The 26978-nt window shown below is 32.5% G+C and overlaps 1 protein-coding gene across 1 annotated transcript; it reads left to right on the top strand.

The window, feature by feature from the left end:
- Positions 1-7502: 7502 nt before the first annotated feature.
- LOC143045432 (COP9 signalosome complex subunit 4-like) lies at positions 7503-26490 on the top strand. The gene is made up of 11 exons (XM_076217921.1): positions 7503-7634; positions 18054-18133; positions 19132-19283; positions 20047-20150; positions 20683-20836; positions 21656-21806; positions 22157-22241; positions 22964-23049; positions 24205-24320; positions 25729-25813; positions 26209-26490. The coding sequence occupies exons 1-11, from the start codon at positions 7552-7554 to the stop codon at positions 26343-26345; spliced, it is 1233 nt and encodes a 410-aa protein (XP_076074036.1). The 5' UTR covers positions 7503-7551; the 3' UTR covers positions 26346-26490.
- The last annotated feature ends 488 nt before the right edge of the window (positions 26491-26978 follow it).

The raw sequence follows: 26978 nt of genomic DNA, 5'->3' as shown, positions 1-26978 counted from the left end.
CACCTAAAATTTCTGCGTCAACTAATTTGTCTATAACCAAATTTTTTATAATTTGTTTTCTCATAGATACTTTAAAAACTAATTTTAGATGTTTAGCAAGCACACTAATTCCTTTTTCTTTAAATTATCAAAACTCTCCAGGTCTTGCGTTTTCAAAAATTTAGCGGCATTAAATGCCATTTTGTAGAATTTTGTTGGCTAGTTCTTATAAAAATACTGAACAAATTTTGAATAAGATATTGTCAGTCTCCCGGACGAGCCCCCAATTTCTGTTACGGCCAGAAATTACCTTTAAATTGATTAAAATTAATTAAATTAATTTAAACAAAAGACACAAATCAATAATAAAATTTAACAATATTTATTATACAAAAGTTTACAAGAAGTATAACACAAATATTACTGTCAACTTAACTGTCAAAATATGAGTCCAATCTTTTATCTTTATCTGTATCCGGATATCTTTCGGAATCCAATCTGAATATTACGGTCACAATCCAGTATGATGTTGTTTGTAGAATAAAAGTGTCAAAAATGCTATGAATATTAATGTCTATTGATGTATAAGTGTAAGTCTAAGTTTAACTTTAGTGTCTGTATATATATATATAGTTGTCACGGAAAATTCTAGAACACTCTATAATGGAACGTCCTAGAAAGTTACAACGGAAGTTTCTAGTAAAATATAGAAGTTTATATAACGCATCTTTTATTAGGATCATTCTGGAATCATTATGTAAGTCAAATGGAAAGTTCCAATCATTCTGTGATTGTTCCAGTGATTTCTAAACTGCACAGTTCTAAGATTATTCTGTAAACAACTATCAGGCCACACAACACAAATCAGGCCAACATAAATAAATACAATTATTACAATATCATAACATAAGAAATTTTCAAGTGCACAGTATTGCTCAATAGAAAGAAATCTTCAATTGCACAGTATTGTGCAATAGCAAGTTTTTTCAATTGCACAGTATTGCGCAATAGCAAGAAATATCTAATTGCACAATATTGCGCAATAGCAAAAAATTTTCAATTAGAGTTATCTTTCTGTGTCCAGAATAGTAGTTGAATCAACTTAAATCATTGTTTTATACAATATACAATGTATATTTACTTTTACTATTATTTTAATACAAACTGATAAATTAAAACAATCTTTACCATTCAGTGATAAAAAGCACTTTTTTTTAAATTTTAATATTTTATGTTGTATTTAAATGAGTAGTTATTGTTGAAAACTCCATTAGAAATTTGAATTGAGATCAGTTTTGGAATAAGGGAAAAGGGGATGTGAAAAAAAATTTGGGGGGAGGGGTTCAATTTTTCTCATTTCAGATTTCATAAATAAAAAGAAAATTTCTTCAAAAATTTTTTTGAGAGGATTAATATTCAACAGCATAGTGAATTGCTCAAAGGCAAAAAACAAATTTTAAGTTTATTAGACCACATTCATAATGTGTCAGAAACCTATGCTGTGTCAACTATTTAATCACAATCCAAATTTAGAGCTGAATCCAGCTTGAATGTTGTGTCCATACTTGCCCCAACCGTTCAGGGTTCAACCTCTGTGGTCGTATAAAGCTGCGCCCTGCGGAGCATCTGGTTTTCTCGAGCCATAAGTAATCACCTTCTCTGTTATTTTGATTCTGGGAAGGGACGGCTCTTATAAAATTGAGAATAAAAATGAGGAACGTGTCAAAGAGACAACAACCCGACCATAGAAAAGACAACAGCAGAAGGTTACCAATTGGTCTTCAATGCAGCGAGAAATTCCCGCACACGGAGACGTCCTTCAGCTGGCCCCTAAACAAATATATATACAAGTTTAGTGATAATGAACGCCATACTAAACTCCAAATTGTACACAAGAAACTAAAAGTTAAAATAATACAAGACTAACAAAGGCCAGAGGCTCCTGACTTGGGACAGACGCAAAAATGCGGTGGGGTTAAACATGTTTATGATATCTAAACCCTCCCCCTATACCACTAGCCAAAGTAGAAAAGTAAATGCAAAACAATACGCACATTAAATTCAGTTCAAGAGAAGTCCGAGTCTGATGTCAGAAGATGTAACAAAAGAAAATAAACAAAATGACAATAATTCATAAATAACAACAGACTACTAGCAGTTAACTGACATGCCAGCTCCAGACTTCAATTAAACTGATTGAAAGATTATATCTTCATCTTATGAATATCAGGCACAATCCCTCCCGTTAGGGGTTTAGTATCATACCATCATAACATAAATGAGAAGAACATTACCCGTGTCATGCCAACAACTGGTTTTAAATAAATGTGTTTGGTTCCGATGCGATGACCCTATAAGTGAATCAATATTAAAGCCAAAATATGCAATTTTTAATGACCTGACAACAGTATCGTAACTATATCCCTTCTTAATAAGTCTATTTAAAGTTTTTTTAGCTTCTGGTGCCCACATTGGAAGAGAACATGTTAAGAATTTTGTCACCATGTGGAGCAAGTAGATCAAAACTGAAGCTTCATACAGCGCCTTTTTAGTTTTTCAAAAGCTGATTGACATTTACAAACCGATTTAACTGAATAACGTCATGTCTATCACGTCTATAGAAAATTGCCATATTGAAGAAGCTACATCACTGAAAATTATATAAATTGACGAACTAGTTACATAACTCCAGAAAATATAAGACTTCATTTACATTCTTTTGAGTTTTCCGATTTTTAACTGGGTCATCTATATTAAGATTTGGGTTAATATCATCCTTAGGGCCTATTTTCAATGTGACTTTCTCTTCAATTAATTTACATTTAATAGGTTTTAGTTTTAACCTAGCATTTTGCAGACGTCCAAGAACTTTTTTTAATTGTTCAAAATAATGATCATCAAGGTTCGGACTACATAATAAAGACAGCAGTAGTATACCGCCGTTCGAAAGTCATTAATCGATTTAGAGAAAACAAGTCCGGGTTACAAACTACTGAAAACCAAGGGAAACACATCAACTATAAGAGGGACACGACGAAAAACAGAAACACTAATAAGTACAACAACAAAAACAAATCACAATATAACACACAGAGACACGAACTATAAGATAACAACTTTTTTTAAGGAAAAAATGGTGGGTTTAACCTGGTTTTGTGGCTATAAAAACCTCAAGCTTTTATGGCAATGTTAAATATAATACTAAAATGACAACATTACATGACAGGACAGTACACATTCAAGACAGAGAAATACACAAATAAACAATATACAATAATACATAACGACATGCTAATATTTATCAAAAGTACCAGGCTTATAATTCAATACGCCAGACGTGCTTTTCGTCTACATAAGACTCATCAGTGACGCCCAGATCAAAATAGTCAGAAAGCAAATCAAGTATAAAGTTAAAGAGCATTGATGACCCAAAATTCCGAAAAGTTGTGCCAAATACGGGTAAGGTTATCTATGCCTGGGATAATATGATCCTTACGTAAACTTTAAGGTTGGTAAGATGTGTTCTTCATGTAAACCCCTGAATTTTAATTTCATACAACGCTGAGAATGGATTGCGTACTGCACAATCCAAATGAGAGTTTGATATATCCGAAGAAGTCGTATTTTGGAATGAATGCCGTCTATTGACGGTCGTAATTTGTCCTTTACAGTACCTAACTTGAAATCACAAATTGAGAACACTGATGCATTTTCAAGCAATAAAGACATGAAGTTATTGCATTTGGAAGTGAATATATATTTTCAATTATACCTCGTTGTAATATATGCACCTCCAAAACGTCACATATTTTCCTGGACTAAAACCATTCCAATCCTGATGCATAAACCTAAGACGGTACAATAGCCCAATGCCGGAGCTGCTCCTGTCGTATCTATTTAATGTTTCCTATTAAAGCATGTTCTGTTCAGAAAATTATAAACATTACAATTATCTGGAAATTGTATGGTTTCATCTGATTTCCCTGTCTAAAACCTCTAACTAAATTGCACGTCACAAAATCCATTACTTTCGTCAGATATAGCACCTGACTCAATAGCCAAATGCCGAAGTTGCTCCTGTCGTATTTATTCAATGTTTCCTATTAAAGCATGTTCTGTTCAGAAAATTCTGAACATTACAATTATCTGAAAATTGTATGGTTTCATCTGATTTCCCTGTCTGAAACCTCTAACTAAATTGCACATCCCAAAAGCCATTACCTTCGTCAGATATAGCACCTGCTTCATATGTTGTTCTCCCGATTAAAGTATGGATTGACTTATATATTGTCCTGAAAACTTAAACCTAAAAGTTTTACCAAATACAGCTGAGGTAATCTATTCATGTACTCCTGATGTAGAAAAGCATAAGTATTAAAAAAATTCAAAGATTTGTAAACAGTAAAGGAGTATAGGTTCAGTAAGACCCCTTTTTGGCCCAAAAATATAGCAGTTTTACAAAATTGTGAAAATGTAATCTTATAGCTATTTACTGGTAAGTAGAATGCTTCTGTTACATAAATATAGGCTGTTCTTGACAATACAATGCACATATATCGGGTACTAATGTCTAGCATCATTAAGTCATGCTAAATTATCTTCACAATTTTAGCATTTTAGTTTAATTTTGGACGGTTTCTGTCTTAAATGAAAGTGACCGCATTCGTGTTCATTCATAATATTGAAATGTAAGTTGTATTTGATGATATTACATAACATATATAAAGGTTGAGGATGAACACGGATGCGGCCAATTTCAATTTTGACAAAAACCATCTGAAAAGTGACGTTTTTTGGCATATTTGATAGATTTTTCATATGTAAGCTTGAATCGGAGCGATTTTAATGACTAACTCAGTTAAAATCTTTCACATAAACTAATTGAATCAATTGAAATAGACACTTAAGTGTTTAAAAAATGTCCAAAATCTTTCGTTAGATGAACTTAAAATTTGAGGCCAAAATCAGCCCTTACCGGACCTACCCCTTTATAATTCTGACCGGCATATCAATGATAGTTCATGTCAGAAGTGTTGACTACTGGGCTGGTGATACCCTCACGGAATAAAAACTCCACCAGGAGTGGCATTGACCCAGTGGTTTGTAAATAAACTTATCATAGATGATAGGATTGAAAATTTCAAGTTGAATTTGCGCCGACACTTATAGTTTGACTATTATACAGAATGAAGACTCATCAGTGTTGAATTCGAGGGGTCCGTAGGTGGCCTGTTGCAAAACAAAATTTCTGTCCCTATCCAATATACCCTCATTTTCCAGTGGCAGTCCAAATTTCCCCGACTATCATCCCAGATGGCCTATATTGTATCAACCTACCTATTGTATTTATTGTGAACTTGTTCTCGTTCTGAATATGCACGAAATACTTGCCACTGGACGTTAAGCAACAATCAATCAATCATCAGTGGTGAATGCTCCATTCGAAACGTCAAACTATATAAAACAAGCATTTAAAACCAAAATTTCGACATGGGCGTGTTTCTTAGAAAACAAACATCTTCAAAACCTCTTTAAGGTGGTATGGGAGTCTAAAATAAAAATGATAGAATTTGTTCATACTTTGCCAAAACGTTGTATCTATTGATACATGTTGAAAAATATAATAAAAATGATAGGTCACCGCGCATTTTCTCAAGCTGCAGGACGGGACAAAATGACACATTTTGTATGGATTATACAGGAAAAAACACCATTTTGTGATTAGAAACTAAACAAAATGATAGAATTGTTAAATACTTCAGGAAAAGATAGCTTTCAGACACTGCTTTGAGAAAATCAAAAGAAAAGATAGGGTCACCGTACGTTTTTTCCGGCTAAAATATAAAATAGGAAAATTCCATACAGAATCCTTCAGAAAATGCACTTTTTAAGAGTTACCTCCCCTTAAAATGCCAATTTTAAAAAAAGATAAAAACAACCAAAAATAATTAACATTTGCAAAAATATCAATATTTAGAAGTTATATTCTTATAAATTGGTACTTTTAAATGAAAATGTACATTAAACATCTGCATTCCTGCATCAAATTTTGCTAACTTGATGTAAAATCTGGACCTTTGATTCTCTGTTTTTTACAATCCAAGATGGAGGAAGGCACCCATACCACCTTAAAAAAATGTTGTTGATAAAACGTCATTACAATAAATGGATAACAAAATTGAATTTAAAGTTAAACTAGAGGCTCTCAAGAGCCTGTGTCGCTCACCTTGGTCTATGTGCATATTAACAATGGACACAAAAATTCTTTACAAAATTGTGTTTTGGTGATGGGGATGTGTTTGTAGACCTTTCTTTACTGAACATTCTTGTTGCTACAATTATCTCTATCTATAATGAACCTTTTTATTCTCAAATGTAATTCTTATACTGAAAAAATGTGTCTAATGAAATTATTATTTTTTCACGGTTTATGTTCAAAAGACCAAGCCAGATAATCGCTTGATTATGTTTGTATTTCTCAAGTCTTTTCGTGGTACTGAAAGACCATTCTATTCTGCCATTGCATCGGCAACACAATCACAATGCTGGTTCCGTAATTTCATTTACAGAACCAGAGTATACACGTACTAGTTTCCGGAATGTAGTATAGCTACAAAGTGACTATTATCATATTTGTATTTTACTTTTTAATTTATCTTATTACTTGACTTCTATTCTTAATAGATTCACTATATTTTTATTTTTGTCAAATTTTCGATGTGTACGCAACACAGTTTTTTTATTTTTTTAGATAAGAAGTTTAAATGTTTATATGAGCAACAGTAATAAAATTTTAAATAGAAAATTTTGATATTTAATTATTATTCTTAAATTTTTATTCCAGTGAGATAAAATTTAATTAGAACCGGCTAAATAGCAAATTTGCTATTTTGACGGTGCCGGTCGAATATCAAATTTGCTATTTTGACGGTGCCGGTCAAATAGCAAATTTGCTATTTTGCCGGTGTCGGTCAAATAGCAAATTTGCTATTTAGCCGGTGTCGGTCAAATAGCCACTGCCTAAAAAAAATATATAGTCGAATCGACTAATAGCATAGCCGAAATTGTACGAGGCAGAACCAGTTCTATGGCCGAAACATCTTGCCTTTCGGCCTTGATATTTTCGGTCCATTTTGCCTTGGATCTAAATTTGATTAATTCCCAAAGCGCCTGTGAAATGAGGGTGTATTACAAGACCATACAACAAAAACGGTTTCCTTATAAAAACAATTTCTGTTTCTATTAAATATTATTGAAACTTGACAGGACTTGACATAAAAATGCCGGGATAAAAAGTAACTATGTCTTGCTTTTTTTTTGGTGAAATGTTGTGTGAAATTTTCATTATATAGACATTATACTAGTATTAGACAAAAAAAAACTTAATTCATCTGCAGTATTCAAAATTCGATTAAATTTTGCACATTTTTTGTGAAAATGCCAAAAAGGTAAAAGGGGGTAAAAAAAATATTTCCGGACGTTTAGAGCATGTCTTTTCCGATAAATTTTTATTAAATCTGCACCAGCAAATTGTTCCAACCACTTTAGTTTCGAATAATTTTTGCGTCAAAAATGGCCTCAAATTTTAGACAACAACTTTCTCAGTTAGCCACATTATCGCACGGCGGAGGTTCCCACAAAGATGTCACAGAAAAGTATAAATATATTTGTTTGTAAAAAAATTATACATATAAACTGAGTCACGTACATTTTTTATTTCAATAAAATAAACAAATTTTCCAAAACATTTTTTTTTACGGTATTTATTGTCGGATTATAACAAACCAGAGGTTCATAGAAGCAGGCATTTCTGAAAATTTTCTTTAGCCTGGATCTCCTGTAGTTGGTGATCGCAATACTGGTATAAAACTTTTGTACCAGTATTGTATTCCAGTATTGTACCAGTATTTTTTTTTTTAAATAAACAATACATAGAGGTAATCATTTTTCAAAGGTGTCACATACATGTTTATATGCATATGACATGACAATTTTATAAGGAATTTTTGTATGTTTAACTGATGATACCAAATATTGATGGTACACTGCAAATGTCATCAAATAAAGTTATAAAGTGTTTTTTGAACTGTCTCATCATTTTAACGAACTCTTTACTTTATTCTATGTTTTCTCTCAGCCCTCTCTTTCCAAGACTCATAGTATATTTTAATTAATTTTTATAGACATTGCTATTATATCATCACCATTGCAAATATAATACAAATACAAATAACTTTATTTTGCAATGAGCGCCGCAAAGGAGCATAATCTGTGATTTAATTTAATTCCAGAATGTCTACCTTTTTCAATTTCTAGGTCATGGCCACTTATTCAAAATTTGGTTTCTTTTCTCCTTTTTCTGTAGCCCCCCCTCAGATAAATACATTAGTATTTTCTATTTCTTCTTCAGATGCATATCAACCTTAATATACATGAATTCATGGTATTAGAATATCTGAAAGAATTATATGACAGCATACATGTACATGCTGAATTAACAGTCTGTAATAATTTGTTTGAATTTATTAAATAATAACTCAGACAATAATAAGCTTTTACTTTTTTTGAACTAAATTGAATTATAAAAAATTTAAAATTATTAGCAATTATTTTATATAATTAACAATTGTTTGAATAATATGTGTTAATAACATTTATCTTTTGTTTATTTGTACAAGACAGTATATTAATAATTTTTAACTGGTTAATTGATTTCACAATTATCCTCTATAATCATGATAATCTTTTTGAGTTCACTTAATCACCGTTTGATCTTCAATATCTAATTTTTCTTTATACACCTTAAAGTTAACAGTGCAACTACAATACTGGTATATAAGTAATGTACCAGTATTGCTGTTCTTTTTTTAAAAAAAAGTTACAATACTGGTACAAAATTTTTATACCAGTATTGTGGACAATATTGGTATACCAGTATTGCGATCACTAACTACAGGAGATCCTTTAGCTTTATCAAACTTATGTTGGTAGTTATTTTTTTCTTCTCTTGATCATCATATTGAGGAAAAAGGTGGTGGGTGGGGGTTCCCGGTTGATCCCGGTTGGTTGGTTTGACTCGGGTACCAAGATTTCCCAAAAAATACAAGAACAACATAATATCCAAAAAAACAAACCTTAGATATCCTGATAACAAGATTTTTATGGTGTTACACTGCTTAAATTAGTGAAACAGCATACAATTATAAGGTTCATAATTAATGAAGGCAGTGTCTGTGCGTACCCGCATGAGGGTACGAATAGTCAAATTGCCATTCGTAGGCTACGCCTACCCACATCGTTTTTATAAAAAAAATGCCATCGATCAGGGATGCAACGTGAAATATAAATGGAAATTATCGATAATATGGGGATTTCATGTAGAAAGAGTGAAGAGTATGAAAAATGATATTTTCAAGTTGTGTATTTATTTAATAATCATGATAATGATACATAATAATCATCATGATCATTGCAAATTAAATGTACACTGAAGGAAAATGAAACTACAGTCCCTGTTAAAAGAAAAACATGATAAAAATTAATACTTTATCATTTTATAAAACATTGTAAATGTAAATGCAAATTTAAAGAATTAAATTTTACTGAATTTGAAAATTACCCATTTCAGATTTAAAGTAATCTTTTAGTAAAATGTAAAACGTTTTGCTTCCCTGGCAATCAGGTTTTGTCTTTCTTTAGTGAGGGGAGTCCAAGGCCAGTCCTGATCCCGAAATCCCAGGCTTTAAAACATGAAATCTAGAGGTCCCCAATTTAAGAAATTTTAAATCCCGAAATTCGAAAAAAGAATTCCTGGATCCCGAAAGGATCAATCCCAAAATCCTGAGCTTAAAAACACCCAATCCTGACGTCCCGAAAAAAGGCCCTGCCACCTCTTTAGTCACGCCAAGTCCAGAGTGGAAAGGACAATCCATTTGAAATGTGCTAAAAGTAGCATATCCTTTATATTAAGAAAGGTTTTAAATAGTAAACTAGAGGTTTGACTAACTTGAACTAAGGCTAGTAGTCTCAGACTTGACTAATGAAAGAAATGCAGCAAATTTGATTTAATACTACACTTATACCTTGTATTAGGCCTTTTCCTTATCAAATTTGTTTGGAATTTTTTGCCTCCATGAATACATAAAAAATGTATTCTGTTAAACTTTAATTGTATAAAATTAATCGACCGTTCTAATTCATGTTACATATGAAATGTCTTCCCCACATGTAAGCCTGTATCTCTCTTTTCCATTTTAAGAATATTTAGCAACTGAAATAAAAACTTTTCACTTACCTATATATAAATATTTATAAAACTTCTGAGTAGTTTTAATCAATTTATTCACTAATTGGGACAAATTCTGTATATATTTTTACGTTTTATTCCCGATCCTATGGCATTTTATTATATTATAAAACCGGATATGGGTACGCGTAGCCTACAAATGGCAATTTTGCTATTCGTACCCGCATGTGGTTACGCGCAGACACTGCCATTAATAAAAGTACAAGCAATCTCCAGAAAATTGATTTACATATATATCTTGTTTGCAAATTCCTTGTTGAAAACAATATGGCCGTTGGCGGACGTTATAGTTTGTATATAAGACAAATAAAAATCAAATTCTTGAAGTGAAATTGCACTTTTGTTGAGTAAAGACTAGTAATATCTTTAATTAATATTCTTTAATATTGTTAAAAGTAGTATAACACCATAAAAAAGTAGCACAACACCATACAAAACTTGTTATCGGGATAGATCAGTTTGTTTTTGGGATATTTTAAAGGTTCTTGTTTTTCTCGGATAATCGTGGTACCGATTTGACTCCCTAACTTTGACATCAAAATAAATCTGAAGATATTTCTTTGGTTTATCTTTTACCTGTTACGGAAATTGATGTTTCCCTCTGAGTATTTCAGCTTCATCATAACAAGACTTCCCACGGTCCTTACACTCTCTCAAGGTGTTTGATATAGATTTCATTAATCCTAATAAGGAGTATACAGGCAGCTCTTGGGGGTGCTTTAGATAACAGATTAATTTAGGAAAATACAAGCTCATACATACACAAAATAATAGTATAAACTGTTGTATATCAGAAAATGATAATCAGAATGGTTCAAATAAAAAAAATAACCAAATAATCAAAAAAATTATGATCATTCTGCCTCTATTGGTATTGTACCTAATTATACCTCATTAGATTCATGTGAACTTCAATTTAACCAAGGATTTGTATAGTACATGTAGTAACTATAAAAATCCTTGATTTAACCCATCAGCCATTAAAAGGAAAAGAATTTATATGTTTGTATTGGGGTTATGTGATTGTTGCCAGTATTCAGAGATCATCTCAATAGTTAACAGGGGCAGATCCAGGATTTTGGAAAGGGGAGCGAAGTCTTTAAAAGATTTTTTAAAAAATTTTGGGACCTTTTATGGTCTAAAAACATAAAATAATTTAGTATAAAATGCACTTTTTAAACCGGTTCCTGACTTGGGGCATGCATATTTTATAGTTGCTGTAAAGTGTAAGGGTTGGACATTTTTGATGCTGTATTCTCTCTATCAATTGTCTATCATAAGATTATAATATGGGTTCAAAGTTTTGTACTGTTATATATTTGATGTGTCAGTAAATAAATTCTCGTTTGTTGTATGTTAAGTTAGCATAAAAAGGGCCCCTTTTTAGCTCACCTGGCCCAAAGGACTAAAATGGTCAGTTGACCCCTTAAGGAGTTATTGCCCTTTATAGTCAATTTTGACCAATTTTTCGTAAATTTTTGTAATCTTTTACAAAAATCTTCTCCTCTGAAACTACTGGGCCAAATTAAACCAAACTTGGCCACAATCATCATTGGGGTATATAGTTTAAAAAAATGTGTGGCGTGACCCCGCCAACCAACCAAGATGGCTGCCATGGCTAAAAATAGAACATAGGGGTAAAATGCAGTTTTTGGCTTATAACTCAAAAACCAAAGCATTTAGATCAAATCTGACATGGGATAAAATTGTTTATCAGGTGAAGATCTATCTGTTCAGAAATTTTCAGATGAATTGTGCAACCCGTTGTTGGGTTGCTGCCCCTGAATTGGTAATTTTAAGGAAATTTTTCTGTTTTTGGTTTTTATCTTGAATATTATTATAGAAATAGATAAAATGTAAACAGCAATAATGGTCAGCAAAGTAAGATTTACAAATAAGTCAACATGACCGAAATGGTCAGTTGACCCCTTTAGGAGTTATTGCCCTTTATAGTCAATTTTTAACCATTTTTCGTAAATCTTGATAATCTTTTAGAAAAATCTTCTCCTCTGAAACTTCTGCGCCAAATTAAACCAAACTTGGCCATAATAATCATTGGGGTATCTAGTTTTAAAGATATGTCCGGTAACTCGTCCAACGAACAAAGATGGCCACCGTGGCTAAAAATAGAACATAGGGGTAAAATGCAGTTTTTGGCTTATAACTCAAAAACCAAAGCATTTAGAGCAAATCTGATGGGGGGTAAAATTGTTTATCAGGTCAAGATCTATCAGCCCTGAAATTTTCAGATGAATCGAACAACCTGTTGTTAGGTTGCTGCCCCTGAATTGGTAATTTTAAGGAAATTTTGCTGTTTTTAGCTCACCTGGCCCGAAGGGCCAAGTGAGCTTTTCCCATCACTTTGCGTCCGGCGTCCGTCGTCGTCGTCATCCGTCGTCTGTCGTCCGTCGTCCGTCGTCGTTAACTTTTACAAAAATCTTCTCCTCTGAAACTACTAATCCAAATTGAACCAAACTTGGCCACAATCATCATTGGGGTATCTAGTTTAAAAAATGTGTGGCGTGACCCGGTCAACCAACCAAGATGGCCGCCACGGCTAAAAATAGAACATAGGGGTAAAAGGCAGTTTTTGGCTTATAACTCAAAAACCAAAGCATTTAGAGGAAATCTGACAGGGGTAAAAATGTTTATCAGGTCAAGATCTATCTGCCCTGAAATTTTCAGATGAATCGGTCAACCCGTTGTTGGGTTGCTGCCCCTGAATTGGTAATTTTGAGGAAATTTTGCTGTTTTTGGTTATTATCTTGAATATTATTATAGATAGAGATAAACTGTAAACAGCAATAATGTTCAGCAAAGTTAGATTTACAAATAAGTCAACATGACCGAAATGGTCAGTTGACCCCTTTAGGAGTTATTGCCCTTTATAGTCAATTTTTAACCATTTTTCATAAATCTAAGTAATCTTTTACAAAAATCTTCTCCTCTGAAACTACAGGGCCAAATTAATCCAAACTTGGCCACAATCATCTTTGGGGTATCTAGTTTAAAAAATGTGTGGCGTGACCCAGTCAACCAACCAAGATGGCCGCCACGGCTAAAAATAGAACATAGGGGTAAAATGCAGTTTTTGGCTTATAAATCAAAAACCAAAGCATTTAGAGGAAATCTGACGGGGGTAAAAATGTTCATCAGGTCAAGATCTATCTGCCCTGAAATTTTCAGATGAACCGGTCAACCTGTTGTTGGGTTGCTGCCCCTGAATTGGTAATTTTGAGGAAATTTTGCTGTTTTTGGTTATTATCTTGAATATTATTATAGATAGAGATAAACTGTAAACAGCAGTAATGTTCATCAAAGTAAGATTTACAAATAAGTCTACATGACCGAAATGGTCAGTTGACCTCTTTAGGAGTTATTGCCCTTTATAGTCAATTTTTAACCATTTTTCGTAAATCTTAGTTATCGTTTACAAAAATCTTCTCCTCTGAAATTACTGGGCCAAATTAATTCAAACTTGGCCACAATCATCTTTGATGTACCTTGTTTGAAAAATGTGTCCGATGACCTGGCCATCCAACCAAGATGGCCACCACGGCTAAAAATAGAACAGGGGTAAAATGTAGTTTTTTGCTTATAACTCTGAAACCAAATCATTTAGAGGAAATCTGACATGGAGTTAAATTGTTTATCAAGTCAATATATATCTGCCCTGAAATATTCAAATGAATTGGACAACCAGTTGTTGGGTTGCTGCCCTCCAATTGGTAATTTTTAAAGAAATTTTGCTGTTTTTGGTTATTATCTTGACTACTATTATAGATAGCGATAAACTGTTAACAGCGATAATGTTCATCAAAGTAAGATCTACAAATAAGTCAACATGACCTAAATGGTCAATTGACCCCTTAAGGAGTTATTGCCCTTTATAGTCAATTTTTAACAATTTTCATTAATTTGGTAAATTTATGTAAATTTTTACCAAATATTTTTCTCTGTTACTAATGGGCAAAGTTCATTATAGATATAATTGTAAGAAGCAAGAACGTTCAGTAAAGTAAGAACTTCAAACACATCACCATCACCAAAATACAATTTTGTCATGAATCCATTTGTGTCCTTTGCTTAATATGCACATAGACCAAGGTGAGCGACACAGGCTCTTTAGAGCCTCTAGTTGGTTATTACCTTGAATATTATTATAGATAGAGATAAACTGTAAACAGCAATAATGTTCAGCAAAGTAAGATTTACAAATAAGTCAACATGACCAAAATGGTCAGTTGACCTCTTTAGGAGTTATTGACCTATATAGTCAATTTTTAACCATTTTTCGTAAAGATTAGTAATCTTTTACAAAAATCTTCTCCTCTGAAACTACTGGGCCAAATTATTCAAAACTTGGCCACAATCATCTTTGGGGTATGTAGTTTATAAAATGTGTGGCGTGACCCGGCCAACCAACCAAGATGGCCGCCATGGCTAAAAATAGAACATAGGGGGTGAAATGTAAATTTTGGCTTATATCTCTGAAACCAAAGCATTTAGAGCAAATCTGACATGGAGTTAAATCGTTCATCAAGTGAAAATTTATCTGCCGTTAAACTTTCAAATGAATCGGACAAAGGGTTGTTAGGTTGCTGCCCCGAAATAAGTAATTTGAAGGAAATTTTGTAGATTGGTTATTCTCTTGAATATTATTATAGAAAGAGATAAAATGTAATCAGCAATAATGTTCAACAAAGTAAGATCTACAAATAAGTTAATATGACTAAAATGGTCAGTTGACCCCTTAAGGAGTTATTGCCCTTTATAGTCAATTTTGACCAATTTTTCGTAAATTTTTGTAATCTTTTACAAAAATCTTCTCCTCTGAAACTACTGGGCCAAATTAAACCAAACTCGGCCACAATCATCATTGGGGTATATAGTTTTTAAAAAATGTGTGGCGTGACCCCGCCAACCAACCAAGATGGCTGCCATGGCTAATAATAGAACATAGGGGTAAAATGCAGTTTTTGGCTTATAACTCAAAAACCAAAGGATTTAGAGCAAATCTGACATGGAGTTAAATCGTTCATCAAGTGAAAATTTATCTGCCGTTAAACTTTCAAATGAATCGGACAAAGGGTTGTTAGGTTGCTGCCCCGAAATAAGTAATTTGAAGGAAATTTTGTAGATTGGTTATTCTCTTGAATATTATTATAGAAAGAGATAAAATGTAATCAGCAATAATGTTCAACAAAGTAAGATCTACAAATAAGTTAATATGACTAAAATGGTCAGTTGACCCCTAAAGGAGTTATTGCCCTTTATAGTCAATTTTGACCAATTTTTCGTAAATTTTTGTAATCTTTTACAAAAATCTTCTCCTCTGAAACTACTGGGCCAAATTAAACCAAACTTGGCCACAATCATCATTGGGGTATATAGTTTAAAAAATGTGTGGCGTGACCCCGCCAACCAACCAAGATGGCTGCCATGGCTAATAATAGAACATAGGGGTAAAATGCAGTTTTTGGCTTATAACTCAAAAACCAAAGCATTTAGAGCAAATCTGACGTGGGGTAAAATTGTTTATCAGGTGAAGATCTATCTGTCCAGAAATTTTCAGATGAATTGGGCAACCCGTTGTTGGGTTGCTGCCCCTGAATTGGTAATTTTAAGGAAATTTTGCTGTTTTTGGTTATTATCTTGAATATTATTATAGAAAGAGATAAAATGTAAACAGCAATAATGGTCAGCAAAGTAAGATTTACAAATAAGTCAACATGACTGAAATGGTCAGTTGACCCCTTTAGGAGTTATTGCCCTTTATAGTCAATTTTTAACCATTTTTCGTAAATCCTGATAATCTTTTAGAAAAATCTTCTCCTCTGAAACTACTGGGCCTAATTAAACCAAACTTGGCCATAATAATCATCGGGGTATTTAGTTTTAAAAATGTGTCTGGTAACTCGGCCAACCAACAAAGATGGCCACCATGGCTAAAAATAGAACATAGGGGTAAAATGCAGTTTTTGGCTTATAACTCAAAAACCAAAGCATTTAGAGCAAATCTGATCGGGGGGGTAAAATTGTTTATCAGGTCAAGATCTATCAGCCCTGAAATTTTCAGATGAATCGGACAACCTGTTGTTAGGTTGCTGCCCCTGAATTGGTAATTTTAAGGAAATTTTGCTGTTTTTGGTTATTACCTTGAATACTATAATAGATTGAGATAACTGTAAACAGCAATAATGTTCAGCAAAGTAAGACCTAAAAATAAGTCAACACGACCAAAATGGTCAATTGACCCCCTAAGGAGTTATTGCCCTTCATAGTCAATTTTTAACAATTTTCATAAAACTTGTAGATTTTCAAAAACATTTTCCACTGAAACTACTGAGCCAAGTTCATTATAGATAGAGATAATTGTAAGCAGCAAGAATGTTAAGTAAAGTAAAATCTAAAAACACATCACCATTACCAAAACACAATTTTGTCATGAATCCATCTGTGTCCTTTGTTGACCAAGGTGAGCAACACAGGCTCTTTAGAGCCTCCAGTTTATTATCATGTTCATTTAATGCTATATATAATTCTGTTGGGGAAATTTTTGTTTCTAATAGCAAAAAAGTGGACAAGCTTACTGTTTTCAATACAGAAACGGCCATATTTTTTGTTTTTAAAAGGCAAAAATCATTCAGATTTTTTCTCTCAAATATTTTTGACTGCCCCTCAAACAAATGGTTTGTACCTTGCACTGTAAATCTATCTAGAGCTTATACTGCCTGGGGATCATTATCAGCTATGTTATTTTAAAATAGGGTAGGGCATTTGGGGTTGAACATAATTTCATAGGTAAATAATATTGCTGTGGAATTCTCTTTTTCATTAGAGCGTAAAAGAGTATAACTTTCTGTTTGGTGGAATTGTGAAATAAAAGTCAATACGTTCTTGCTCAATCTGTGTAGCTTTGAAGGTGTCATGATTGTCATGCTCAGCCTATGCAATGTGTGACTGTAATTTGAATTTCAAAATTACTGAGTTACGTTTTTTCGATGAACTGGTCAACTCAACCATAACAAAACACATGAATTTGATGCGACTGTCATACAAATGAGAGGTTTAGCGCTATAAAACCAGGTTCAATCCACCGTTTTCTTCATTTGAAAATGCCTGTACCAAGTCAGGAATATGACAGTTGTTGTCCTTTCATTTGATGTGTTCTGTCATTTCATTTTGCCATTTGATTAGGGATTTTCCGTTTTGAATTTTCCTCGGAGTTCAGCATTTTCAGTTGTGATTTTACTTTTGACATGGTCAGAAAATATCAGCAAAAATTATCTTTATGAATAATGAATTGTCGCATAAAAATTAAGTACACGGGAAATTGCAAAGTTCACGAAGTCTAGTCTGATTAATCATTTAAAAGAAAAAGTCCAAGCAAAGGGGGGCGTACGCCCTCTATGCCCCCCTCTGTATCCACGTGGCACTGGTTAATTAGATTGCGTTTAGACAAAATACACATGAAATACTGATATGTATTGTTGAATACATGCTTTGTTGACTGTTTATTTCAGACTAATTGTAATTTGGATATTGGTTTTTCGTAGTTTTTGAGTCAAATTGGTGAACAAAAATTTGACAGCTCAAAAATTTGACAGCTAGTGCCCCTTTAACATTGTTCAATATTAGTCAAATTAAATATCAATGCAAAGAAAGAGACATATTTGTGTGTTGAAAGTTTTATTAAGACACCTGTTCTTATGCATTGCTATTTAAAAAAATCATCCTTCAATTCTAAGTTTTCAAATTTTTACAGGTATAAAGGATTTTTGGAAGAAATTTTGAAGTCTGAAGGCAGTAATCTTGTTCAGGGCTTACAGGCATTTGTAGAGGCATGTAAGTAAAGTAAACTCTTTTCTGAATTTTCCTTCAATTGTAAAATATGGACTTATAACTGATTGTCAAGGAGGAAACTATCCAACAGAGTACAAATAAAGTTGATTGAGCAATTTAATGTTTACTCTTAGATGTGATTATGCATCTGAAAACCTTTAAAAAAAAAACTTGTTACCCAACTCATCAGTAAACCATTAAACAAATCAAATTTGTTCTAAGTTATGACAGCTGAAAACGGGTGACTTAATTTAAATTTCATCCAATCAGAGATTAATACACGTACAGGTGGATTATGAACCTCATTACAGTAAAATGTTAAAATTGATTTTTTAGGCTTCATGTGTTGTTTTGTGTGATAACTCAACATGAGAAACGATTCTTAATTATATGTCTCGTGTACATTCTAAAACCATAGATGTGTAACACAGCATAAATGGTTTGCAGATAATATAAAACACCATTTGAATAATCTTCTACCAACTTTTCACAGATAATTTGCCACACTAATGAAAGTAAATTACAATGAATTATAAATTAAATACCTGTACACTTACATATATATGTCAATTGTTTTTTTATGCCCCACCTACGATAGTAGAGGGGCATTATATTTTCTGGTCTGTGCGTCCGTTCGTTCGTCCGTCCGTCCGTTCGTTCGTCCGTCCGTCCGTTCGTTCGTTCGTCCGTTCGTTCGTTCGTCCGTCTGTCCCGCTTCAGGTTAAAGTTTTTGGTCGAGGTAGTTTTTGATGAAGTTGAAGTCCAATCGACTTCAAACTTGGTACACTTGTTCCCTATGATATGATCTTTCTAATTTTAATGCCAAATTAGAGATTTTACCCCAATTTCACGGTCCACTGAACATAGAAAATGATAGTGCGAGTGGGGCATTCGTGTACTGAGGACACATTCTTGTTTGTACTTCTAACACAAATCATAATTGTGATCTGAAATGAAAAAGCAAAATATAATTTCAAACAATTTATAAATTTCTTTTTCAGTGGTAAATGAAAATGTCAGTCTAGTCATTTCACGGCAGTTATTGTCAGATTTCTGTTCACACCTTACAAAGCTAGCAGATGCTTTAGCAAAGGAAGTAGCTCATTTCACTCTGGAAAAAGTTCACACTCGTGTGATCTCATTTGAAGAACAGGTTTGTGTGTGATATGTACTGTAATATGTGTTTTTGTACATATAGATTTTTTAACATTACACATTTGACTCTCAACTTTAATTCCTACTTATTTTCAACACAAAAAGTATTGTTTGTATGAAATTACATATGAGTGACATGCATACTTTAATTATATAAATATGGCTGTACAGTGTACATCCATTGGCAAGTCATTTAACAGAGTCATTTAGTTGTTGCCAACCCAATCATACTTTACCACAGATTCACCTGATAGTTACCTGTCCATTTAAACTTTTGGCAGTTCTATTGTCCCATCTAACAAATACAACACTGAACAGGTATTGTTCTCTGTGAAGTTTATTCCCTGGAACCTTTAAATTTCTTCTAAGAGAAATCTATCACTCATTGATTAATCTACCTGAGTAAAAAATGTATCTGCTAAATTGATAGCAATAACATGTTTAACATTAGACAGGTAACTATCAGGTGAATCTGTGGTAAACTATGATTGGGTTGGCAATATTTTGAACTGAAATTAAGTTTGAATTTCACACAATCAAAAAGAGAGAGAAACCATATTTGGAACTAGGTCCCATTATGAAACCTAGAATGTTTTGATATATGTTATGGATAAAAGACAACCAATTGCAGAGATTTAAAAGCACCCCTCAAGTGTTCAATTGAAAATTAATACCTTTTTTTCCCTCAAAGAATACAATTTCTACAGTCCTAACCATCACCAACCTGCATTTTACATTATAAGTCTTATTTTACATTATAGGTTGGTGCAATACGACAACACTTAGCAAATATATATGAAAGAGAACAGTCATGGAGAGAAGCTGCAAATGTATTGGTAGGAATACCACTAGAAACCGGTCAAAGGTAAGAAAAGTATAAATAGATGGATAACTACTATAAATACCATTTGATCATTATCTTTGTTAAAAATCACTGTACAATTTCTTCTTTAGTTATGTAGGGATAATTATATAAAGAAATAGTTTTACCATAAGTTTAATATCCTTCCAGCAATAATTTGATACATGTATTTGCTTATCTATCACCAATGTCTAGTAATTGTTTAAATCTTGATATTCTAGAACATAGATGGGAAAAGATAAGTTTAAGATTTATGGTGTGAAATTTCTGATGATGGAAGTTTTTAACGACCTTTACAGGCTATACAGCCCTTGCACAGTCACTGAAGTTTCTGTCTACTATCATTGACATTTTCTATAATTCAAAGACTTACTTAAATCTATTTCAAATTTGGTGTTTAGTTTATTCCATGGCTCATTGGCCATCATTAAGTTGGCTAATAAATATGCCTTTGCATAAGGCTTCTATTAACAGATACTGTGGACTTCCAAGTATTTTGTGTACTATAATTAAATCCTTTATCATTTGTTTGTAGACAATATCCAGCTGACTACAAACTGAAGACATACTTGAAAATTGCAAGGTTATATCTAGAAGATGAGGATCCTGTACAAGCAGAAGCTTATATTAATAGGGCGTCTCTTCTTCAAGCTGATTCCAAAAATGAAGAATTACAAATACGTTATAAGGTAAATACTTTTAATTTAAAGTTAGCAATGCCTGTGGTAATATTGTTTCACCTAAGAACGTGTACATGAATTTAGATTTCCATTTAACTTGTAGAGAAGTGTAATTTTGTAAAAAAGGCAGAATATAATAGGATTCATTATCACAGGATCAAATTAGTATAAGCCTCGCTAACAAGTAAAGACATGGATCAGTTGATACTTAACTTGAAAAAGAACTTGACAATACCTACAAGAATTTTGAACTCATTATATGAAAATTTTTGTATTTTTTTTCTTCTGTCTATTGTTGAAGACCATTATCGATTTTTCCTATTCTTTGACTTCACATCACTTAGTTGTGAGTGTTAATAAAGAAAATACATTTATCCTCACAATTATGAAAGTAAATAAATAAGTTGACAAATTAGGCAACATCAGTTGAAAATGCTGCAAAACATGCATTAATGGCTTCTTTTAGGAAAATTGGATATGTATGGGTGTATTGAAATGCTTGATAATGTTGCAATATATTTATTAACAGGCTTGCTATGCTAGAGTATTGGATTACCTCACTGTAAGGGATGTGTTTACTTATGTTGTATATATTTATTAACAGGCTTGCTATGCTAGAGTATTGGATTACCTCACTGTAAGGGATGTGTTTACTTATGTTGTATATATTTATTAACAGGCTTGCTATGCTAGAGTATTGGATTACCTCACTGTAGGGATGTGTTTACTTATGTTGTATATATTTATTAACAGGCTTGCTATGCTAGAGTATTGGATTACCTCACTGTAAGGGATGTGTTTACTTATGTTGTATATATTTATTAACAGGCTTGCTATGCTAGAGTATTAGACTACAGGAGGAAGTTTATAGAAGCTGCTGCAAGATATAATGAATTATCATATAAGACAATGATAGCAGAAGAGGAAAGAATGACTGCATTAAAAAACGCTTTAATATGTACTATATTAGCATCTGCAGGTATGTTTCCAAGTGCAAATGTGTCAATAAATTTAAGAAATGTAATATAAAAGCTTTTATGTTAAGGATAAGGAGATTCTACTACACACAGCACAGTGCCTGTTTCCAATCCGTGAGAAAAACTATGGCAATATAAGTGAGCCATTCCATGCTCTTTGAAACCTCTTGTTATAAATGAATTTCTCTAGGTTTATGCCTCTGCCATATATATCATATACCTTATTGATTAAAAAAAAAAAGATACATTTACCATGAAACAAAATTGCTTTAACTTGAGGAAAAATTAAGTGTGAAAATAAAAAAAGAATATTTTGGATTGACTTGTTTACAACTAAATTTTCAAATTTCAGGGCAGCAGAGATCTAGAATGTTAGCAACATTGTTTAAAGACGAAAGATGCCAGCAGCTACCAGCATATAATATTTTAGAAAAAATGTAAGTAATAAATAAGAAATATGCCACAAGTATTGAAGTATTGAATGCTCTAGGAACTGCTGCATTTATTTTATAAGAAAAACAGTTGCAGAAATGAGCAATACAGTACAAAAATATTGGATAGATAGCCAAAATGTACCTACAGAAATATGCTGAGATTCACTGCTTAACTTATTTAGTGTGAACTAAGTGCATACATTATACTTGTTGAGAGTGCACTGTCATAAAAGTGAGAAGTTTAGCTAGCTATAAAACCAGGTTTAATCTACCATTTTCTACAATTGAAAGAGGCAAGCGCAGTAGGATCGACATTGATGAAGGGTTTGACATCTACAACCCTGACCTACTGACCATACCACCCAATACATCGCCCTGCAACATCGAATCTAATGAGGAAATGGAAGCAGCCATCCTGTCAAAATGGCCTGATACTCAGTATCAGTCACAACACCGCAGTTTGAGTAAGATGAAAGCGAAAAGACAGATAGATCATAATCTGTAATCTCAAGTACATTAGTCTGCAATATCCAGAAGGATAGCCGGACGCTAAAACCTATCATCATCATCATCATCATTTTGTACATAAAACAAAGCCTGTACCAAGGCAGGAAAATGCATTTTACTTTTCAGTGCCTACACTTTACTTGTTGAGTGTATACTTACTGCATTCAAAAAACTTGTTTAGTGTTAAATGTTTTATAATAAAGTTTCATATTTTGCAGGTATTTAGACAGAATAATTAGACGGACAGATTTACAAGAATTTTCAGCTCTACTAGAACCTCATCAGAAAGCTTCAACCTCTGATGGTTTGTACTGAGAACATGTTTAGTCGATACTGTTACTTCAATTGTAAATTCCTTTCTAATTGCTGTGAAATTGGATGACAGCATATATTCAAGTTTATACCCCAATTACATAGGATTATCGAAAGTAATATGATACCATTAAAACAAGGCTTTATATTAAACCATTAACCCTTTCCTCCACTGAATTTTTTTTTTGCATACTTGATTGGCATAGGATTTTTTAATAAAATCCTAAATATGTTTTAAAGTATTAATGCATTGCGAAAAACAAATATTTCATCAAATAAATTTAAGTCAGATATTCCTATGATATTCTTTTTCATATTGGATACAAATTTTATTAATTCTACTGCAGATACTTTGTAGTCAAAGCGTTTCAACAGAGGTACTACACAAGCGTCAAAAGGCGTCATTATGGAGTGAAAGGGGTGGCGTCAAAAGGCGTCATTATGGAGTGAAAGGGGTGGCGTCAAAAGGCGTCACTATGGAGGAAAGGGTTAAGGCCCTCTTTTATGATTATTCAACACAGTTGAAGTGTGTGTAACTGCAACTTATCATTTATAATCAGAAAAACAATTGACAAAATGAATCTCAGCTTGACTTGATGTATCTTTTTATGCCCCACCTACGATAGTATAGGGGCATTATGTTTTCTGGTCTGTGCCTCCGTCCGTCCGTCCCTCCGTCTGTGCCTCTGTTCGTCCGTCCGCTTCAGGTTAAAGTTTTTGGTCAAGGTAGTTTTTGAAGAAGTTGAAGTCCAATCAACTTGAAACTTAGTACACTTGTTCCCCATGATATGATCTTTCTAATTTTAATGCCAAATTATAGTTTTGACCCCAATTTCATGGTCCACTGAACATAGAAAATGATAGTGCGAAGTTCAGGTTAAAGTTTTTGGTCAAGGTAGTTTTTGATGAAGTTAAAGTTACATCAACTTGAAACTTAGTACACATGTTCCCTATGATATGATCTTTCTAATTTTAATTCCAAATTAAAGTTTTGACCCCAATTTCACGGTCCACTGAACATAGAAAATGATAGTGCGAGTGGGGCATTTGTGTACTATGGACACATTCTTGTTTTATAACTTTTAGATTAATTAAAAGGGTTTTCTAGCAACAATAAATATGACTATACTTAATTATTTTTTTTCAGGGTCAACAATATTAAACAGAGCTGTAACAGAACACAATCTCCTTTCTGCCAGTAAATTATACAATAATATCTCATTTGCTGAACTGGGTTCCTTACTTGAAATACCACCTAGCAAGGTATGTGACAGAACACAGTATTTATTCAGATGATAAACTGTTTGGAATATCAATGAATTACTACAGTTATATAGCAACTTTACCTGACCATATAGGAAAATAGGTATTTAGTCGGATCTTAACACGTACTTGTGATTTGATTAAAACCGGTTTTGTTCAAAATATACGAAGAAATGTCGAAATGTTCAGGACTTAATTAAATCCGTATTTCGGTAGGATGGTGCAAGCATACGATTTTTATTGCGTCTTACACTTTGAGAAGCGAATAATCTTCAACTACTTTATTCAAATATTGTGTAAAAACGTTAATTTTGAGCTATGAAAGTCAAGTGGCTCGAGTATTTTTCTGAGGAAGTTTTAAAAAATTGCAAAGAAATATTTTTACATTGGGTTAGCTTTCATTAGTCTTAACTATCTATAGATTAACAACTTTTGGTTATATTTATAATTTAGATTCATCATTGAAGGTGGGGGACGATTTCGCAGATAATTAATTATATTGATGTGCCATTTGTATGCAAGAGTGACATTTCGTTGTATTATGTGCCAATTCGAAAAAGTTATGCGAGTATTCTCTCCCCTTAACAGGTTCATTATTTTATAATTAAGTTTAGGTTTCTGATACAATTTTGAATAATTACAAAATGTATCAATTCAATATATTTCAGTTTTTGTTATTGGTGTATCAAAAACATTGATGTACGAATATAATTTCATAAATTTGAAACGTTTAAAATGATTACATACCAATATAAAGAACCGTTCATCATTTTTGAAAAAGACTATGAACGAAAATCGAATAATTTATCTTCCCTTGGTGACAGATTGATTGGGAAATGAACCAACGTAATATAATGGTAATCACAGAGAGGGACCAGCAAGCAATTTTTAATTGTAGCTTATTCAACGTTAAAACAATTTTCCACTATAAACGAATGTTACTTTATACAAATATAAGGACTTTGTTATCTAAATCTACAAATTTTATTAGATATTATGAGTTTTTATTGCAATAGATTAATATGCTAAGTTATATCCTATATAATATGACACATACCAAATTTATCCAGGGTAAAATGTGTTTGTACTCAGTGATGTCAGTCAACTTGTCATTAACTTGTTGTCAACCTGTTGCACCTTTATTTGTTGTCATTTCCTTTAATTAGTATGAAGGCAAAACCATGGATGAGTTAGGTCATAAAAAATGTTTAATGGAGGACCATGTATGGGGAAGGGATTGTAAAATGTAACTAAGGGTAGTAATTTTGAATAATGGTTACACCATTGGCTTCCTTCAACACCAATAAGATTTATAAAAGATAAAAGAAAATTCTGATGAAATAAACTTCATTTTTCTTCTTTCATGTTTCTTCATATTAATTGCTTATAAATCAAGTAATAATTTTAGGCTGAAAAAATAGCATCACAGATGATAACAGAGGAAAGAATGCATGGATGTATAGATCAGATAGATTCCATTGTACACTTTGAAGGTAAAATTGCTATATTATTATTTTATATCTTTGAATTATGTATGCACAAATTTAGTTGTAAAAGCATATTTTTAGATGTGTGAAGACTCCTTACAGCAGTACAACAGACCATACCAACTCCTTACTTCTCAAAGAAAATAAACATACTTAAAGATAAACAACAACGTACACAATATTGTTGAAAGAACCTGATTTAGTACTTGTAAGCTAGAAATGAAATCTATACATTATTGATCGTAACAAGTTACGAAGTCAAATAATATTTTCTTGTGTATAACAACACCATCAGCTCATTGCTTGATCTTTAGAGCTTGCTTATCTGGCACTTTAAGATAATTTTGAGTCTAGACCATCATTTATACCAAGCTTGTTTATAATTTGGCTTATTTTTTCAGAACGTGATCCATTGCCATTTTGGGATAAACAAATACAAAGTCTGTGTTTTCAAGTCAATCAAATCATAGAAAAAATAGACCAAACTAATCCTGAATGGATGATAAAAATGGTAGATTCAGAAATGGCACAAGGATGAAGAATAGATATGTGATATTTGTGGTAAAGTTTGTGTTCTTCATAATGGACAAATACTCTGTATAACAATGAAATCATAAGATGATTGCTCAGATATGTTGAAGAATGTTGACAAGTGCTAATAAAATAGTTAAATTGCCTAAAAACTGAGTTTCCTTGAATTTGTAGCCATTTTCTACTGAAAGTCTTAAACATAAACAAAGACAGCTTTACCAACAAGCTCTTTCTAATGCATGTTCCACAACAACAAAAATGGTTGTGAACAAGACCACATATATCAGTTTTATCAAGTGGCAACATTGTACACATTTTACATCAAGGTTTATATCTTGGTGAAATTTTCAAGGTGAGCAAAAATTCTGGTTTAATTTTGTAGAGTACATGTGTATAAATCTTCAACCACTGTATAGAGTGTGCTAAATACTTTCTCCTGATACAGTTTTATCTTTAAAGTTAACATAAGGCTATGAACTATTTAAAATTTAACTGCTAAAAATCAAGAAATATATTATCACACAAGATAGGGTGATGGAATCTGTATATGCCTTTGTGTGTCTTCTGTTGTAGAGTTTTCCATGAGGAATCAAATATTTCTATGGATATGTTTTTGATATAGGAAATGACATGTAGTACA

This window comes from Mytilus galloprovincialis, chromosome 9, assembly GCF_965363235.1.
Source record: "Mytilus galloprovincialis chromosome 9, xbMytGall1.hap1.1, whole genome shotgun sequence".
Taxonomy (NCBI): Eukaryota; Metazoa; Mollusca; class Bivalvia; order Mytilida; family Mytilidae; genus Mytilus; species Mytilus galloprovincialis.
Note: the sequence above shows the minus strand (reverse complement) of the source record. Positions and strands in the feature narration are given on the sequence as shown.

Excerpts from the sequence above, each read along its gene's own strand:
- LOC143045432 (XM_076217921.1), top strand. The coding sequence starts at position 7,552 with ATGGCCTCAAATTTTAGACAACAACTTTCTCAGTTAGCCACATTATCG. Across the intron at positions 19,284-20,046 it reads TGATCTCATTTGAAGAACAG|GTTGGTGCAATACGACAACA; the intron begins GTTTGTGTGTGA and ends TTTACATTATAG. Across the intron at positions 20,837-21,655 it reads AATTACAAATACGTTATAAG|GCTTGCTATGCTAGAGTATT; the intron begins GTAAATACTTTT and ends ATTTATTAACAG.